General features: G+C 42.0%; 1 protein-coding gene across 1 annotated transcript in view; it reads left to right on the forward strand.

Moving 5' to 3' along the window:
* Nucleotides 1–17,108, forward strand: part of KIF5C (kinesin family member 5C) — a 90,589-nt gene that overhangs the window by 60,440 nt on the left and 13,041 nt on the right. Inside the window, exons 14-23 of the mRNA XM_076343150.1 lie at nucleotides 2,027–2,233; nucleotides 3,237–3,383; nucleotides 5,753–5,941; nucleotides 8,850–8,967; nucleotides 10,108–10,184; nucleotides 11,571–11,680; nucleotides 12,516–12,617; nucleotides 13,245–13,305; nucleotides 15,557–15,628; nucleotides 16,433–16,537. Of these exons, the coding sequence (XP_076199265.1) occupies nucleotides 2,027–2,233; nucleotides 3,237–3,383; nucleotides 5,753–5,941; nucleotides 8,850–8,967; nucleotides 10,108–10,184; nucleotides 11,571–11,680; nucleotides 12,516–12,617; nucleotides 13,245–13,305; nucleotides 15,557–15,628; nucleotides 16,433–16,537 (1,188 nt within the window). The remainder of the gene's footprint in view (nucleotides 1–2,026; nucleotides 2,234–3,236; nucleotides 3,384–5,752; nucleotides 5,942–8,849; nucleotides 8,968–10,107; nucleotides 10,185–11,570; nucleotides 11,681–12,515; nucleotides 12,618–13,244; nucleotides 13,306–15,556; nucleotides 15,629–16,432; nucleotides 16,538–17,108) is intronic.

The following is a 17,108-nucleotide window of genomic DNA, read 5'->3' on the forward strand; positions in this document are numbered from 1 at the left end:
TTGTCTTCCGCACGTAAGCTTCACCTGCGCTGCGGGAGCGATGTACCTGTTCTCCCTTAGAGCTGTGATTAGCTCCATGATATACGTGCTGCAGAGCAGCTGCCTCACTCTGCTTCCCCCTAATTAACCAGAGTACTTTTTTCTGCTTGATTAAGCTAGCAGGTTAATTATAAATCTAAGGCCTGCCACAGATGGCGGTGTGCTGATACTGGTATCTTTTGGTACCTTTTCACCACTGGCTGTTTCTTAGGGTGTGTGTTTTGGGGGGGATTCTGAATCTTCCACCCTTGCATCTCGCGTGCTGCGAACAGATCCGCAAAGTGCTGCAGCCATCGTCTCCTTCCCTTTGTTTACAACTGATCGGTATAATGTGGCATTAATAGCCTTTTAAAATCTTGGTATATTTTTCCACCTTATATTAACAAGAATCTTCTGGGGAGCTGTGTTTATGCTTTAGGTGATACATAACACTTCCCTTTACTTGAAGTCACAGTAATATTCACACAGAAATTTTCTTAAGTAAATGTAAATAATAGTTCCATCTGTGTTTAGTAAAAAGATTATTTTAAGCTATTTTGTTGTTTAAATATTTACATGCCATCTGGCTTTGGCAATTCAGTGAGTTTTTTCCGTAACGTGAGTGCACTTCTGAGGCTGCAGCATTACCAGCGAGATAAATTTCCCTTACATCTGAATCCTCTCTTTGCCACTTTGGGCACGTGCCAGTGTCTGAAGCTGCCTGGTTGGTTTCCTATTTTCCATTAGCACTCTGAGCCAAAAAAAGCAATGTCTTCTCTGACATTCTCCTTTTAGGTGGTCCGTTTTAGAGAGTGGTTTCTGTTCTGCTTGGGGTCTCACGCTCAACTTCTTCATGGCCTGGGAGCCAGTGGGCAGTGGTGGGACAGGTCAGGAGCAGTCCGCCCAGCACACTCCAGTAGCGCAGATTTTGTTCTACTGTCCAAGAAAGCTGCAGTACAGTAATGTTATTCTAATCCATGCATAGGAAGGCTTGGAAATAAGTGAGTTCTGTGAATGAATGTCCAAACTTTGCTGTTAGGATGAGCATGAATGCCGCCTTGGATCTCATGCACTAGCTTTACATGTTATTGTTCTACATTTTATGTTTTTATGCAATGTTAAGTCCCTATTTTGTTGTTATTCTTAAAAGTACAATATTAGCTATAAATGTTAGGTGGCACCTTTTATTTATTTTCACATCATTCTGCAGTATATGACTGCTGTTGAGTCTGGTTTTGTGCTAAGAACCCGACAGCTGAATTTTCGAGATTTTAATATCTGGATGAAGATGGAGTGGTGCAAGGGAGAGGACCGTGCAACCGACCTCTTACAGTCACCACTGTCACTGAAACTGCAGCATCTCTATTAGTAGCACGCAAAGAGTAAATTTAATAAGTTTTACAAATTGGAAATACTCACAAGTATGTGTGAAGTCTGTATTTTCTTCTTTAGTTAATACTTCGCCTCAGCAAATATGAGCAGCTAATCTGTCTTCAGCATCATGCTTCAGATGATAACTAAGAATAATCATCATAGGATTGCGTATCAAAATATTCCTCTAATGCCACAAGATCTTTGAGGCTGCCTCAGAGAGCCCTTTTACTTGGTTCAGTTGAAAGCTGTGACTCTGCGTTTAAACATTTTACTTTGTAGTATTTTTTTGGTCCTAGCTGCAGCATTAGATTGAGGGCAGAAAATTTATTGGGAGCTATGATACTGTTTAAAATAAGTTTCTCTGCCTCAGCCTTGTGTCATAATAGGATTTGATTAAGATTTTTCTTTTCATTGAAGTTCAGAGCCTTTTTTGCTTCCTTCAAATACATTTATGCTGAAACTGATGCTGTTTCTGGTAGAGTAGCAGGATTTCTTCTCTCCTGCTTTCTCTCTCTCGCACGCACACTTGCATGCTCACGCTTTCTTTCTCTCTTTGTCTGTTCTTGCCCTTTTCAATGTTGTCTTTGAATGAGTTCTTGGGTGACTTAACGCTTCTGTGATATCTGGTTTCCAGCTTTTGGCCTCCACTAGGAGAGATTATGAGAAGATTCAAGAGGAGCTGACCCGTCTTCAGATTGAGAACGAAGCAGCGAAAGATGAAGTAAAAGAGGTCCTTCAAGCCCTGGAAGAATTAGCTGTCAACTATGACCAGAAATCCCAAGAAGTGGAGGACAAAACAAGAGCCAACGAGCAGCTGGCTGACGAGCTGGCACAGAAGAGTGTAAGAGCGAGCGGTTTATAGTGCTGGTTCCCTCCTTGCCCCCTAACTCTGCACCTCCTCTGAAGATTTCCATCGGGGTTCCCAGATAACTGCTAGCCTATGCCATTTCGGGAATCTTTCAGATGCTGCTGCCGAGTGTGTTGTTATGTAGGTTAAAAATTGGAGTAGCAGGGAAGCTGTTAAAAGATCCCTATTTGCCGATGCTACCCTCTCTCTTCTATCTTAATTAAACGATAAGGTAATTCAGAAGCGGCTCTATGGAAGCTGATGGCAGATTGTGGCTCTGTTGCAACCTCTGTATTTTGCACACCGTAGCGGCAACTGAACTGAATGTGAGAACTGGCCATTCTATGGTTTGGTTATTTAAAAGCTCTATTATGCCAAGAAAGATGTGAAAATCTGCTTTATGCAAATTGCAGCATTTTGTGTTTTTCTGGACTCTGCGCTGCGGAGCAGGAATTTTGTACAGAGTCAGGAGATCTCAAGGAAGGAATCGGAAAAAATTCAGCTTTTTCAGCTGATGTGTACTGATCTTAAGGAAAAAAATCTGATCTGAGAAAAATCAAGATTGGCTTACTAGCTTGATACATCCTTGTTCCTTAATTCATTACACAACGGAGGAAGCTGTTATTAATGGGTCTGTTTTCATGGAAGACTTCGTTATCCGCTTCAGTGAAACAGATTACTATGAAATCCATTTGAAAAAAAAAATTGAGTTTTATATCCTTCTATACCTGTTTCTCTGTGATTAACCTTCTTTGACATGTATTATGCAAATAAGATTCTTACAGGATTTACTACATTTAATAGAGCTAAAGTAGCCTTGTTAGCAAGTGAGTTGTGAAAGTAGATTATGGCAAGGTGGAATTGTTAGCGTCAGTACGTTGATCCAGTAGGCGTGTTCAGGAAAATACAAGACAATACCGTGTAACCTAGATATCAGAGAAGAACTGATGCCCGGTCTGCGGAGGGGAGGGTAACTTTTGCTTTTAAACCTTTTCAGAGTGCCCTGACAGCAACCCAGAGGGAGCTGGGCCAGTTGCAGGAGCTCAGTAACCATCAGAAGAAGAGAGCTACAGAAATCTTGAACTTGCTGCTTAAGGACCTGGGAGAGATTGGGGGAATCATTGGTACTAACGATGTTAAAACAGTAAGTTGGCTATCTTTATTGCTTGCCCCCCACACCTCCTGCAATATAAAAATACTTGACGTGGAATATATGTGATACAGCAGTCCTTCTCCAGGACACTGCCGTTTACTCTGTGCTCTAGCCAGGATTTAAAATACTGAAGAGATCTTTGTCTGGGTCAGAGATGGTCAGCCTCTGTCCACACAATTACCACTTTTATTCCCAGCTCAGTGTTTGGGGCCAGACTAATGCAGCCCATCTGTGCGTTGATGCATTTATTAATGCGGGGGACTGAGTTCCGCCCCAGACAATACACGCGTAGCACTACTCCTTCGTTAGCTTGCGTGACCCTGTACTCCCAGAATCTGAAGAATCTTCGCTGGTGAGATTTGGCTTCTGGCTACCTTTATGTTGGAAGTTTGTCCTAAAACTGTTGTGTAGCTGAAGGTGAACAGTTCTCAAAGCCAGAGGTCTGTACTGACGGCTCTCCAGGGCACCCAAATGAAAAGACCTGCATGGAAATTGTTTTCTGCATTCGGGTGTTTATTACCTTTCAACAGTGGCTGGCTTCATCAAAGAGCCCGTGCTCTTGTGTGTTTCTGAACACAAGATGCTTTAAAATTACTGATTGCCAGCACTGGTAAATTTGTGCTAGATACCACATTAATAAAATTACACGACAGTAAGACCAGCTTAACTCTTGTGTATTGACTAATGACCTTTATAGAGGAAAAATTGCAGAGGATCATTTTGCTCTGAAGTAAGAAGGTAAGAATGGGAGTGAAGGTGGCTGAAGCGGCAGAAACCTTGGTATCTGAACGTGCCTGGAGATGGTGCAGATTTTGGCCAGCTTTGCTTTGAAATTTGCCTTCTGTCTGGCTCTTGGGTTTACAGATACGGTAGAGGAGGTAGCTACTCATTTTGTCACACTTCTCCTGTTGCAGATGAGCAAAATGCTAAGTCTCAGAGAAGATATTTGTTTGGTCATTGCTAAATGGCACATCTCTGATGGAAACTTTTCATGGCCTGGAAAATCTTTCTGGTGATGTTAATGTCATCTTACCTATCCATTTAAAACCAGATGAAAAAGAGCAATTGCTAAAACTGGATAAGAAATTAATTTTCAAGATGTAAATTCCTTGCAGTGCACTCCATTTTCTTGCTTTTTGTTCACTTCTCGGTTTCTGAGCAATGAACTTTCCTGAACATTCAAAGCTAAAAGTGAGTATGTGTGGCTGGAGTGCTTTGAGTTGACTCTCTGAGAGTTGTTGATATCCTGCTAAAGCCCCCTTAGATCAACAGATGCTCCAGCCTGCTCTTACTGCAGAGGGCATGATCCCTGTTGTCTGATGTGGTTATGCAGATGCCAGGACCGCAAGACCAGACTTTGCTAGATGTTACAGCAACCTCTGGTGGCCGTTGTAACAGGAACTATAAGAGGAAATCTTCGAAAATGGAGGCAGAGGCTGTTTGATACAAATTTTTATAGTAACTAAGATGTCAGCATTTTACAGGACAGCTGTCAGTGTAAATAAGGCAAGATCGAGAAGCTTTTAGAAGAATAATTTCAAATTTATTGGCAATTAGCATCTTCTCAAAGTGTGTTTAATTTCAGACCAGACTGAGAGTTTTGGAAGCAGTCGTGTTTTTTAGGCTGTTGGGAGAAGGTACAGCGCATGTTACCTTCCCCTTGGCAGCGCTGGGACAAAGGCGAAAAGCAGATGAAGTTGCTAGCCATACGCTCGCTGAAGGAGAACCTTCACAGCTCGTCAGTGGGTTACAGGAATTAAGTAGTTGAAGAAAAATCATGAAAAGAAAGACACACAAATAAAAGTCACCACGTTAAACCAGGGAAGGAAATGATGTATAAATAGAATGATACTAATATTTAGAGACGAGGGCAATTACTTTTCTCTTGCCAGGTGAGATTTCCAGACCCATGTCTGTCTTACAGCTCCTTACTGAAGAAGCACAACCCTTCAAGAGGAGACTTCTTTAAGGAGTACTTTGAAAATGCTCTTCAGCTTTTAGCAGTTTGAAAGAAGGAAAATTTCCTGTGCTGGTGACGTGAGAAGGTTTCTCCGAGATATGCTCTTGCCATGATGGCGGGCTTGATTACTGTAGATGTTAAACCGCTAAATTGATGAAGCACACTGTGAGCGCAAGCCTTCATTTCTCACTTTTGAGGCTTATCAGTGAAGACTGTAAGAAATAGAGTGGTATAACACGTTTAAAGGTGACCTGAAGGTCTGTGGGTACTCCTTGAGGGCTGCTGTGCTTTCACAGAGGCTTCCTAGCTCTAGGCAAGAGTTTCACAGCAGGAAGACTGCTTTGCATTGGCTTACCTGTAAGAACCACACCTTCAAGATTGCAATCTTCTGTGTGTTTAGTTAGCAGATGTGAACGGGGTGATTGAGGAGGAGTTCACCATGGCACGGCTTTACATCAGCAAGATGAAGTCTGAGGTGAAGTCTCTGGTGAACCGCAGCAAGCAGTTGGAGAGCGCCCAGATAGACTCCAACAGGAAGATGAACGCCAGCGAGAGGGAGCTTGCAGCTTGCCAGCTCCTCATTTCACAAGTACGTTTGTTCCTTCCTTGTCCCTTCGCAGTAAGGTTTGACAACTTTCTCAGCCTCCTTCCTCATGAAACGTGTGTGCTAGGAGTGAGAAATGAGACTTCAGGGAGCGGAGTGTTGTTTCTCTTGTCTGTTGGGGTTTTTTTTTTCCCCTCTCTTCTCCCATTCCTCCCCCTCAATGTTTTTCAGCACATTCTGTGGCAAGATCATGTCCTGTTGTAGATCTCAAAATGTGTTCTATGGCATAATAATGAAAATCCTCCTCGGAGTGGTCTTCTCAGCATGAATTTGTATCTTGTACCTTCCCTTTAAAGGCAGCCTGAGAAAGGAAGCAGATTGTATCGTTCGCTAGCAAAACATTTGGAGAGCCCCCCCATCTCTGGTCTGTTAGCATGCTAACAAGATAACTAGGCAGCAATATATAAAATAATACGTTATGGAAAACATTACTGTATAAGATAGAAATCCAGATGGTAGGAGGGTGGCAGTTCGCAAGCAGTGATGCTGGCTGCAGCCTGCTGCAGGAGAGGGGGCTAACTGCTTTGACATGCTCAACTGCTTTGAAATGGACATGTGAAGGGGAGGAGACGACACAGTTTACTGTATTTCATTTGCTACCACTTAGTCTAAGAAAACCTGGAGCAAAGATAGCCTCTTGTCCTGCAGCAGAATGTCTTTATTAAGTTCTACTTAATAAAGCTGTAGCTGGAAGCATGCTTCTTAGAATTACAGGGAGGCTGGAGTCCTGAGGGTATTGGCTGTCCAAAAATGTTAAGTAAAAACTATACTTTTCATCCTGTCTTAAAGTAGACCCTGGGCTGGCATGGCCACTGAAGGAAATCATCCTGCCAACCTGTGCTGCTCCCTTTCCTTGGGAACTTGCATTAGTAAAGCAGATTAAGGCTTGACTCGCAGAGCAGCTGTATGTATGCTTCTGCTGGCAGGAGAGGAGCAGGAACACAGAGCTGGGAATAAAGGTCTCAGCAGCAGGCGGTGGGACAGCCTCGTTCAGCCGTGGTGTTGGCTTACGCTGACCCGGTGAAGGAGCGAGCGGAAGGCAGCCCGGCTGCCTCTGTGGGGTTGGTGTTTGTCCTCTTACGCTGTAGTCACGCTGGAATCACAGAGAGCTTCAGTGCTCAGAGCCTGTCACAGACATGACCTAACTGTTATCCTCAGTACCTATTTACAGACAGGAGACTGGAGGTTTAGGATTCGAGAGACTTATCCAAGTATTGTATGTTCATGTGGCGAAGAGACCAAGCAGAAATACTCTTAAGCAGGTGATCACCTTGCCTTGGCGTTTTGGAGGTTCTACAACTAGGTGCATATTGAGGCCCATCTGTGGGAAGAAGCTGGGTGTTGTTATGCTCAAAATCATGTCAGTGGTCAAATGCACCTTATCTATAAAGCCACCAAGTTAAAAAAAGAAAAGCTGCAAGGCAGGTCAGGAGGAGCTCAGAGAGGGCAAGCCTCAGTCTTGAGGCCTCGCATACTCCGTACAAAGCTGGTGGCCTGTTACTGCCAATGACGATGCCGTATCACAGGGCTACACAGTTACGGTGTTAAGCTGATCCATAAAATGGTGCATCGCCGCTGCGTGCTATACCAGGAGTCTCAGTTTTGGAGCCGGAAGATTTGGAGCCAAGCTGGGAGTTGACTAAACTTCTTGTCAGGTTTAGGAATCTATTGGAGGACTTATTGCCCAAAGCGTGCAACTCGGGCGTGCGCCCTTCCCTTCCTGGAGACCTCGGTGCCAGGAGGGTCTGAACTATTTTAGCTCCTGCTAAGGATTACTCCTCTCTAAGTCTGATCTTTACAGTAGCACCAACCCAGAGGTCTCAACCCCTCTCTGCCAAGGTGAACTTTAAATACAGTGAACCGCAAATGCTTCAGTGGTCTTATTAATAGGATGTGATAATTCCCAGACAGTATCTTAATTTTACCCCCAAATTAGAAAATTTTAATTCGATTTCTGGTATTTTCAATACATTCTTCACTGTTTTCTGTTTAAACATAAGCCCTTCTAGCTCAAAAGGATGTCAGCAAGAAACAAATTGTCAGGGTGGCTGGTGAAAGTTGATCTGAGCTTCTGCAGGCTGAAGCATCCAGGAAGCCACCTCAGAAGCCCAGTGTTCAGCTGGTTTCAGAAAGCTGCTGCTGTTTGTTTAACATGCTGGGGAAGACAGTCTGGGTTATTCCTGCCTCGGGCAGAGGCAGACCCATCCGTGGGATTGCTTTTGCTCGAGGACCTGGGTGCACTTGGTGGATAAAGGCGGAAGGATGGGGAAGTCCGATGTGTACCTCAAGGGGATTTGATTTTGGGTGAGAACAGCCAATGATCTGAATTATGTGATGTTAAGTATTAATTATAGTTATAATAGTTATACTAATAATACACAGATATACTAATAATACTAATAATATTATATGCCATACTAATGTTATTACAATAAGAATCACCCAGACTAATGAAGAATAACTTCAGTGAAACCAAGCAAAGCACAGTGATGATGGTACCAGAACTGGCTTCAACATGAAACAATCTAACACCACATACCATCTCCATTTTTTCCTAAAAATTGGATCTCCTGTGCAGGTCCCTTGACCTTACTTTGTTTTATGGCAAATCCAGCCTTCAGCCGGATTTAAGTCATGAGCTTCCCATGGTGTTTTGGAATTACCATCTGCACTGTTCAGTATATGTCTTGGGGTACTAAGTGTGACCTTTAAAAATGCAGTTTGTTTTGGTCCGTTAGCTCCTTCTCAGATCTTTTGCTGTATTTTCTCCGAGTCATCAGCTCTACATGTGGAGAGCTTTCTATTTTTCCTCCTTTATGTAGGACAGTACCTGAATTCCTAGGTAACAAGCTGTGGTACTCACATCTCATTGCTATTCCCCATGTCTTTAAAGCATGAAGCAAAGATCAAGTCCCTTACAGACTACATGCAAAATATGGAGCAGAAGAGAAGGCAGCTGGAAGAGTCACAGGACTCTCTCAATGAAGAACTTGCCAAGTTACGTGCTCAAGGTACAACACTGGGTCTTGTGGTCATCATTTCTTTTACCAACTATATCTTACAAAATTCAGTATTGGCTGAAGTATTGGCTGTAGGGTAGTCCTACAACGTTTTATAGTCTGCTTAGTATTTTGCGGTGAAGACATAAAATTGTGATTCAGAATATTTAACACATTGCACTTCCTTGTAGTACATTACACTTCAGATAAAACCAGAATTATCCCTTTCAGCCTAGTCCTTTTACAAAATAGAGAGAAACTTAATTTTTCAGAAGAATCAAAAACTTTGACAAGCTTCACCTTGTGCTTTAATGATGTGAGAAATAAAAAAAAAAAACCCAAACAAAAAACAAATACTTTAGCCAAACAGCACCAATCAACCTTGCTAAATCTCTATTCTGTAAAATTCTTGGATATCTGTCTAATTTCCCTCTGGCAAATGCCCTGCCCCATTCAAAAGGAAGCTGCTTCCCTTAGGATCGAGTAGAAGGTGTGTCTTTCCTAGCTCCTGTATAGGATCCAGCTGGCTTCATTTTAAGAATTGCTGTTTTTTCCCCTTCTGATTTAACGTGGAAAATGTATATCAAAAGCAGTTCTTCTAGCATTGCTAAAGCTCCTGTTTTACGTATAATTGCAGTATGACCTAGTAGCCTTAACACTATTCTGGATTTCTGCACAAGGGATCTTCTCTCACTCCAGGAGCAGCAGGTGGTGACAAGATTTAATTTTTGTTTTTAACATCTCCTGCATTTTTTAGAATAGAATTTTTATTCCATCTCCTGATCTTCCTACCCCACTCATAAGAAATGACCTGGTTCTGGAGGCCACCATTTCCCAGCAGAAAGGGGACAAGGAGGATTGTGATACGTAGGGTTATAAGGAGACAGGGGTAGGTTGGAAAGGTGCTGGGTGTCCTGAAAACAATGTGGGCTGTTAGTAAAGGAAAAGGGGGTTTGGGCAGTATGGTCACAGGTTGGGTACTGCAAACCAGGGCTGTTTCCGCCCCTCCAAAGCTGTCTCCCCTGATCCCGCTGCCCCTTGCAAAAAGAGGAACTGTTTTTTTTGTTAGTGTTTTTTTTTTTTTTAAATGGCTGGATGTAGCATGTCCTGGAACTGTGTGATTAATTCTCAATTGTCTCCAACTTTAAACAGAAAAAATGCACGAAGTCAGTTTCAAGGATAAGGAGAAGGAGCATCTGACCCGGCTTCAGGACGCAGAGGAGATGAAGGTAGTATGGCACGCTGCAGTTTTAGAGGGCATTTCTCAGTGAGATCGTTCATTAAGCTGATAATTGGGGTGTAATTTTGTCTTCCTGTACACGTTGTGTGCTTTTAGAAAACACTTCCAGCCTCTGTCAGAATTGCCAGCCTCTGTTAGAAAACCTGACCTCATGTAATTGAGCAACCTTCGCAATGTGAAATTAGAGAACTTGCTAGTATTGAGGTTGTTGACCAGATGATGGAAAAAAGTAAGTTATAGTCTGAACATCTGAGGTGAGCACGTCTTCTGAGACCAGTTTGTAAGCTGAGCCAGCTTCAAAGAGTAGAGAGGTTCAGTGGACTGTGTTTGCTGAATTGGAGATGCCTGGGTTCCTCAAATTACACGAACGGAGAACCGAAGTATAAGACCCAGTATATTGCATCCATAGTTGAGAACAGTTTTGTTATATATGATTGAAAAATGATACTGATTCACCTCTATGTTACTCTAATTTTTTGCTGGTGGAACTCTGCTGAAAGTCAATTTGCTAAGTAGTGATTCAAGCTACTGGGGTTAATATAATTTATGTTCTAAAAAATTTGATAAAAAAAGAGGCCACTTTCCCAAATAATTTGGCAAGAATTCTGACTATCCCCTAGAAATAATAATAATAATGAAATATAAACCTGTTCTCTGCTATTTTCTTCTTCCTTTGGAATGCAAGGAAATGTTAGGCGGTAATGTGTGAGTTGTGTTCCTGATGGGGTTGCAAAGTGCAGAAAAGGAAAATACAATTTTACAAGGATAGCGATAGAGGTTTGTCAGCTTCAGAACTTTTACCTCCATTATAAAAAGATAAAGTTATTAAAACAGTTGCACAGTTATTCCTTACAGTTGGAAGAAAAAAAAGCAAATAATTTATTAGCAATCTAAAGAGATGCATTGAGTTTTTCTTACTACTTGAGATATATCTAATCCTAGAATTTGAGTAACAGGGCTGTGGATAAACAATTCTCAGAGAGGGGGAGGGTGTTTCGGGTTTTACTTCTGTCACAGGTATAGCTGTACACATATTTTCTTGGTGAATAAACAGGTGAAATAATAGAGGACTGGTAAAAACAGTGTCATTCTTGGCACTTGATATGCTAAGACCCTGGCTTTCACATGCGGTAGTTTTTGCAAGAAAATGAGTAGAAACTGGTGTACATCTGTTGCTAAAAACTGTCTGGATTAAATGCTTGGAGGAGTAGACGCACAGTTTTGTAATCGTAGAAAGCTCTCCCAGGCAGATTCCGGAATTAACCTGATTTGGTAAGCTTCACTCAAATCCAGAAAGATAGGTTGATTTAGCTGACACGTGTGTGTGTTACTTCATTTCTGTTTCGCGTATGGCTCTGGTTTTTGCACTCTGCAGAAGGCACTGGAGCAGCAGATGGAGAGCCACAGGGAAGCCCACCAGAAGCAGCTGTCCAGGCTGAGGGATGAAATTGAAGAGAAGCAGAAAATAATTGATGAAATCAGAGAGTACGTTCACTCGCTCCATCACTTCCTCTCTTCCTCTGTGACGCTGTAGGGGTGTTCTGGGGTTGGTTTTGTTAGTTTTAATTGTTGTCTATATATTTCGGTGTCTTACAGAAAGTAGTGTCCTCACGTGCAACAGCCAACCCTCTAATTGCTTTGCACGGTGGATTATAGTGCCTAGTCCTTTATTGTGGAGCTTTAACAAGTCCATAAAATTATAGAGAGGAAAAAGAGAGAATAGTGTTACACCTGCAGGTCAGTAGGTAAGAGAAGCTTGGAGGAGAAAAGATTTTAAAAGATAAAGGTTTTGAGGGCCTCTTATAGCAACTGGTCCTGCCACAGACTTTCTGAGAGTCTGGGTGACTCAAATGCGTCCCATTTTCACACCCTCAGTATTTCTTCCTGACACAGCAATGCAAGCCTGTTAGTCAGATATTCCAGCACTTGAAAAATGGAGTTCTTTGCTCCTGTACTCTTCTTTTTGTCAGTGTTCGTAAAATCTAGGCAATCCTGATGTAGTGTTCATTCTTTCATCATATTTATTGTGTGGCCAAAGACTAGTAAGAGGGAAATGAGAAACATGAGGCGGTGGGACAGAAAGATTGCAAGAGCAGTTTGTGTCCTTTAAGATAAAGGGAGCCACCCGCTGAATTTAATTCTCCAATATTTTTAAATTCTGTTCTTCAGATTCTTTATGCTTAATTTCTTTCAGAGTTTTTCAGTAGCGAGTTACAGCTTTACTTTCTCTGTCTAACCCCATTTTGTTTATGGAGATTTACCCACCCTTGTTTATGGGGTTCAGGCCTGAGCTGTACTGGCTTTTTCTTTCCCATTCCAGTATGAATCAGAAGCTGCAACTGGAACAAGATAAACTGAGTGCTGATTATGATAAATTAAAAATTGAGGACCAGGAAAGAGAAATGAAACTGGAAAAGCTCATGTAAGTCAACAATTTTCTCATCTGGTGTCCTTGAATATAGTGTCTTTTAACGTGTCCACAGGAAATGTCCTAGTGAGAAGCATTTGTGTTGAAATATTCACGCTGAAAATACCACCTCGGTAACACAGCCAACATGCAGTACTAATAAATGATGACCAATTACTCCGTATTTTTATATCATAGGTTTTTTAATAGTGGATTTGATACTTGCCAAAAAAGATTTTTTTTTTTTTTAGAGCTCTGATTTTATGAAATATCATGGCAAGTGTTAAATCCGTCATTCCTTAATGCACAGCAAAAACAAACAAGAAGTAGTTGGGGGTTTTGAGTGGGTTTTTTGGGTTTTTGCTTTTTAAGTGGTAAATTAGATGTCTGAGTAAATGCCTTTACTGGAAATGAGAGAGAAAAATTTCATGTGTGGACACAAAAAATGGAGATGGTGGCTCAGCCATTCCATGTGAGAAAGCTGCATATTTGGGACAGTCGAAAGCATAATTACAGATGCAGAGAGATGTACAGTTTGCTCACATCTGCAGATGTTCTACTCAAACTGAATGTTGATTGATTCTCTTCTGTCTTACATGACTTCAGCATTTTGATTTGTGTTTAATGTTGTGATCTTTCTAGACTGCTTAATGATAAAAGGGAACAAGCAAGAGAAGATCTTAAGGGGCTGGAGGAAACAGTGGTATGTCTTAATTACACTTTATTGAGCTTTTTTCCCCCTAGGTCTTCATCACCGATGTATTACCAAAACACTTGTATCTGTGCCCAAGAAAATGACCAATTTATATCACAATAGGCTAAATTTGTGCATTTCGCCAAGTCATGAAATTGAATTTTAAAATTTAAGATTAAATGCTATTATTGTTGCTTCCTGTGAATTAGCTATCGCTGTTAAGTCTACCGGTACTCTGTTTCACTGTCCTTGTTCCTTTAAATCCCCTGAAATAACCAGCGTACTGAACAGTGTAGCTACAGTTAGGTGATAAATACCTGCCTCTAACTTGACCAGTGTAACAGCTGACAAAGAAATATGATATTGTGCATGCAATGTTCAAAATGAGATCTATGATGGATGGCTTCAGGCTTGAAGCTGTTGCTGCACAGTTTTGTTGGAAGCTACATTTTTATCTGTGTGTAAAATACGCAAGCTTTCTCAAAGATCTCGGAAGTTGGTCAAAACCATAGCTGTTTTAGGAGCATCATAGAGTGATTTTTGCTAGCGTTAACACAGTTATTAACTCAAAACCAGGACTTTCTCCTCTGTGTGATGCTTTAAAAATTAAACTTATAGCAGCCTCAGGATCAGTTGGAGTTCATTACTGTGGCTGAACTATTCGGGTCCTTTCAGCTTTGGCTCCTGATGGTTCCCCAGACATAAGCCTTGTTAGAATAAACTCATGCGAGGGACAGATTTAACCAACGTTTCTGATAGGAATTGTACTCGTCAGATGCTTATAGAGCTTGCATGTAGACTTGATTTGCCCTGTACGCCGAACGAGTAAGGCAGCTGGAAATCAGGAGTTAGGCAGTATGATGCCATCAGCTTGCAGAAACCCAGATGGTATTTTTTTAATTTTTGAATAAACATCTTTGAACTATCTTACATTCAAATTTTATTCACTTTGTTAGAGTGTTAATAATTACTGCAGCAGGAATTAAAAATCAAGCATAGCGAATTACAGGAAAACACGAGCCACGAGGTGGCTCATCCCTCCCCGTTGGTATGGGGAGGCATCAGGCTCCGTGGGCATCGCGTGTCATTTGGATGATTACTTTTGAGAAGGAAGGGACGAAGAACAGTTTTGGTGGGACCACAGCTGCTGCTTTTCTTTGACTCGTTCTCCTGCCCAGTGCTGGGCTGGTGAGGAAGCCAAAAGAAGGGGTCCCGTGGGAGGGAGTTACGGGGTGGTGGTCTGCTGGGGCAGCACCCCGAATGGGAGCTCCTGGGGAGGTGTCTGCTCTGCAGCTGTGTTTGGCTTCGGGTGGCACATGGTGCCTCTTCTGGGTACCACATCACTCATATATAACTAAGCTGTGCTGGTTATGTATGTTTTCTAGTAGTCCATGAAGGAAGCTTCTCCTTTTCAGTTTCTAGTGAGTTTTGCCTTTTTCTTTTGAGAGATAAAGATAAAAAATTCAAGTTCAAAAGCTTGTAGTCATGGTGGAGCTTATTGAGCAATTCATTTAAATTCCACTGTGTGAACGGATAAGCATAAAATGGAAAAGCTAAGGTTGCGCTCTCCGACTTTGGAAAGACAGTTCTCTTCAGTGTGGCTTTGGTGCAGTATGGGGTTGGGGTGAACTGCCTGTCCACATAGTTCCCTTTCCCGCAAATGGATTAGCGCTTCCGTCCTTCTGGGAGCGGGTGCAGGGTTGCCACTTCTTGTGTCACACCTCCGGTCTGGAGTAAGGTGGTTATTTCGCTGAGCCTGAGAAGGTGATGCATATTAAAAAAAAAAAGAAAAAAGCTGGGAAAGCCTGGATTTTTGCCAAACCTTAAAAAGCACTTAAACATCTTAAGTGCATTCTTAAGTTAAGAATGCCTGCAAGTAAGCATTCAGAGCGGGCCAATGAGTTTGCTAAGAGGGTGAATCCAGCGCTCTTTCACGTCGCTAGGCGTGTGTGACCGTGGCCCGTTTGTGAGACTTCAGCTTTCTGCTGTTGTTCCCCAGCCCCCTGAGACGGGGTCAGCATGTTTTCAGAAGTAGCTTTGGTGTGGTGAACACCTTGGGAGGTGCAAGAGCTCTTCAGTGGGGAACAGCGTGGGCACTGCCTGTCTGTGAGCTGCATATACCTACAGGCAGGTACATCTCCAAGTAAATCGCAGTAAAGTTACATTATCTACTCAAATCTGAAGAGAATTTATACCCCAGAGTGTCTACTATGTCTTACTGGTTTGTGCCTTTTTTTTTTAATTATTATTTTGATTCCAGGCAAGAGAACTTCAGACTCTTCACAACCTGCGCAAACTGTTTGTGCAAGATCTCACCACCCGCGTTAAAAAAGTAAGGCTATACTCTTTTAAACCAAAGTCTTATCTTTTTTGCAGTATTCTTGTGATTTACTGGAAGCCTTTAGTGCGTGTTGTCACAAAATGGGTTATTGTCTTTTTCAGTAACAATGAGTAATAAGATTAAAACTGTTCCGATGTTTATTAGCTTTTATTTGGTCCTGATTTGTTAAGGACAAGTCTTGGTGGTTAAGTGAAATGAACCAATCCAATTCAGTTCAGTTACAGAATTCTCAAAGATGGTATTAAAGGGTACCGGAAATTATTCAATATAACTTGCACTAACTTGTGCCACACTGAATGCTGCGGCCCGTTCTTTCTGTGGGCTTGTGACTAGTCAGCCTTTTCCTGGCAAAATTATTATTTGGCAGAATTTAATGTATTTTTAACTGTTGAAGAAGAGTCAAAAGCTGCATAAATAGTCAAAGGCTTTGCAACGCTTTTCAGTCCTTTAGAGTAGTTTTGGGGAAGAGTGTTTATACTTTTTAAGGTTGAAAACCCATATTACATAAAAATGTTTCCCAGGAGTGGAAAAAAGAGCGAAAAGGGGGTTTCCCCACTAAAATCTGTGATTTTTCCTATTCAGGATCCCCCCATAATTGTTCAGTAAGAATAGTTTATTTTTTTGTGTAGCGGGGAATGTGGCTCTTAAATATCAATTGAACAGGTAAAATAAATTCTCTTTAATTTGGGGCTCTGGAATACTTTTCTGCCGTTGGGAAGCTAAAATTCACAAAAGACTTGAGCTTCCTCTTGAGTTTCTGCCTGGCTTTGCTGAACGCTGCAACTCTCTGTGCAGAGCGTTGAACTTGACAGCGACGACGGAGGTGGAAGTGCTGCACAGAAGCAGAAAATTTCCTTTCTTGAGAACAACCTGGAACAGCTTACGAAGGTTCACAAACAGGTAGGGGCTCTCCTCCCTCTCCTCCCTCTCCTCCCTCTCCTCCCTCTCCTCCCTCTCCTCCCTCTCCTCCCTCTCCTCCCTCTCCTCCCTCTCCTCCCTCTCCTCCCTCTCCTCCCTCTCCTCCCTCTCCTCCCTCTCCTCCCTCTCCTCCCTCTCCTCCCTCTCCTCCACCTAGTTACTATTGTGTCTTTTTCGTTGATTAATCTGAAAATTCAGCTATTGGGAAAACTTTGCATGTATCACTGTTCTGTAGTGTTACAAATTACCTTTAAAAAAAAAACCCATACTTTTTTATGTTTAAAAGGATAATTTTTGAAGGTAACATGTACTGTCTGAGGAAACGGTACCTACAGTTCTCAACTAAAATTCTTGGCATTAGGAGTTGGTGTTAGAGCTGCTCTTCCCACTACCCATACTTCTTATGAATGCATTAAATGAACAGTTATTTTTTCTGTGCAAATAGACTCCAGCAGTTTTGGCAAGACTAATTGTCACTGTATTGGTGTAATGCATAAAAAAACCAGAATAAAGTGTGTGTTATTACCTTGTGTACCGATAGCTGGTTTCTAGA

Source organism: Aptenodytes patagonicus, chromosome 6, assembly GCF_965638725.1.
Source record: "Aptenodytes patagonicus chromosome 6, bAptPat1.pri.cur, whole genome shotgun sequence".
In the NCBI taxonomy this organism is placed as follows: Eukaryota; Metazoa; Chordata; class Aves; order Sphenisciformes; family Spheniscidae; genus Aptenodytes; species Aptenodytes patagonicus.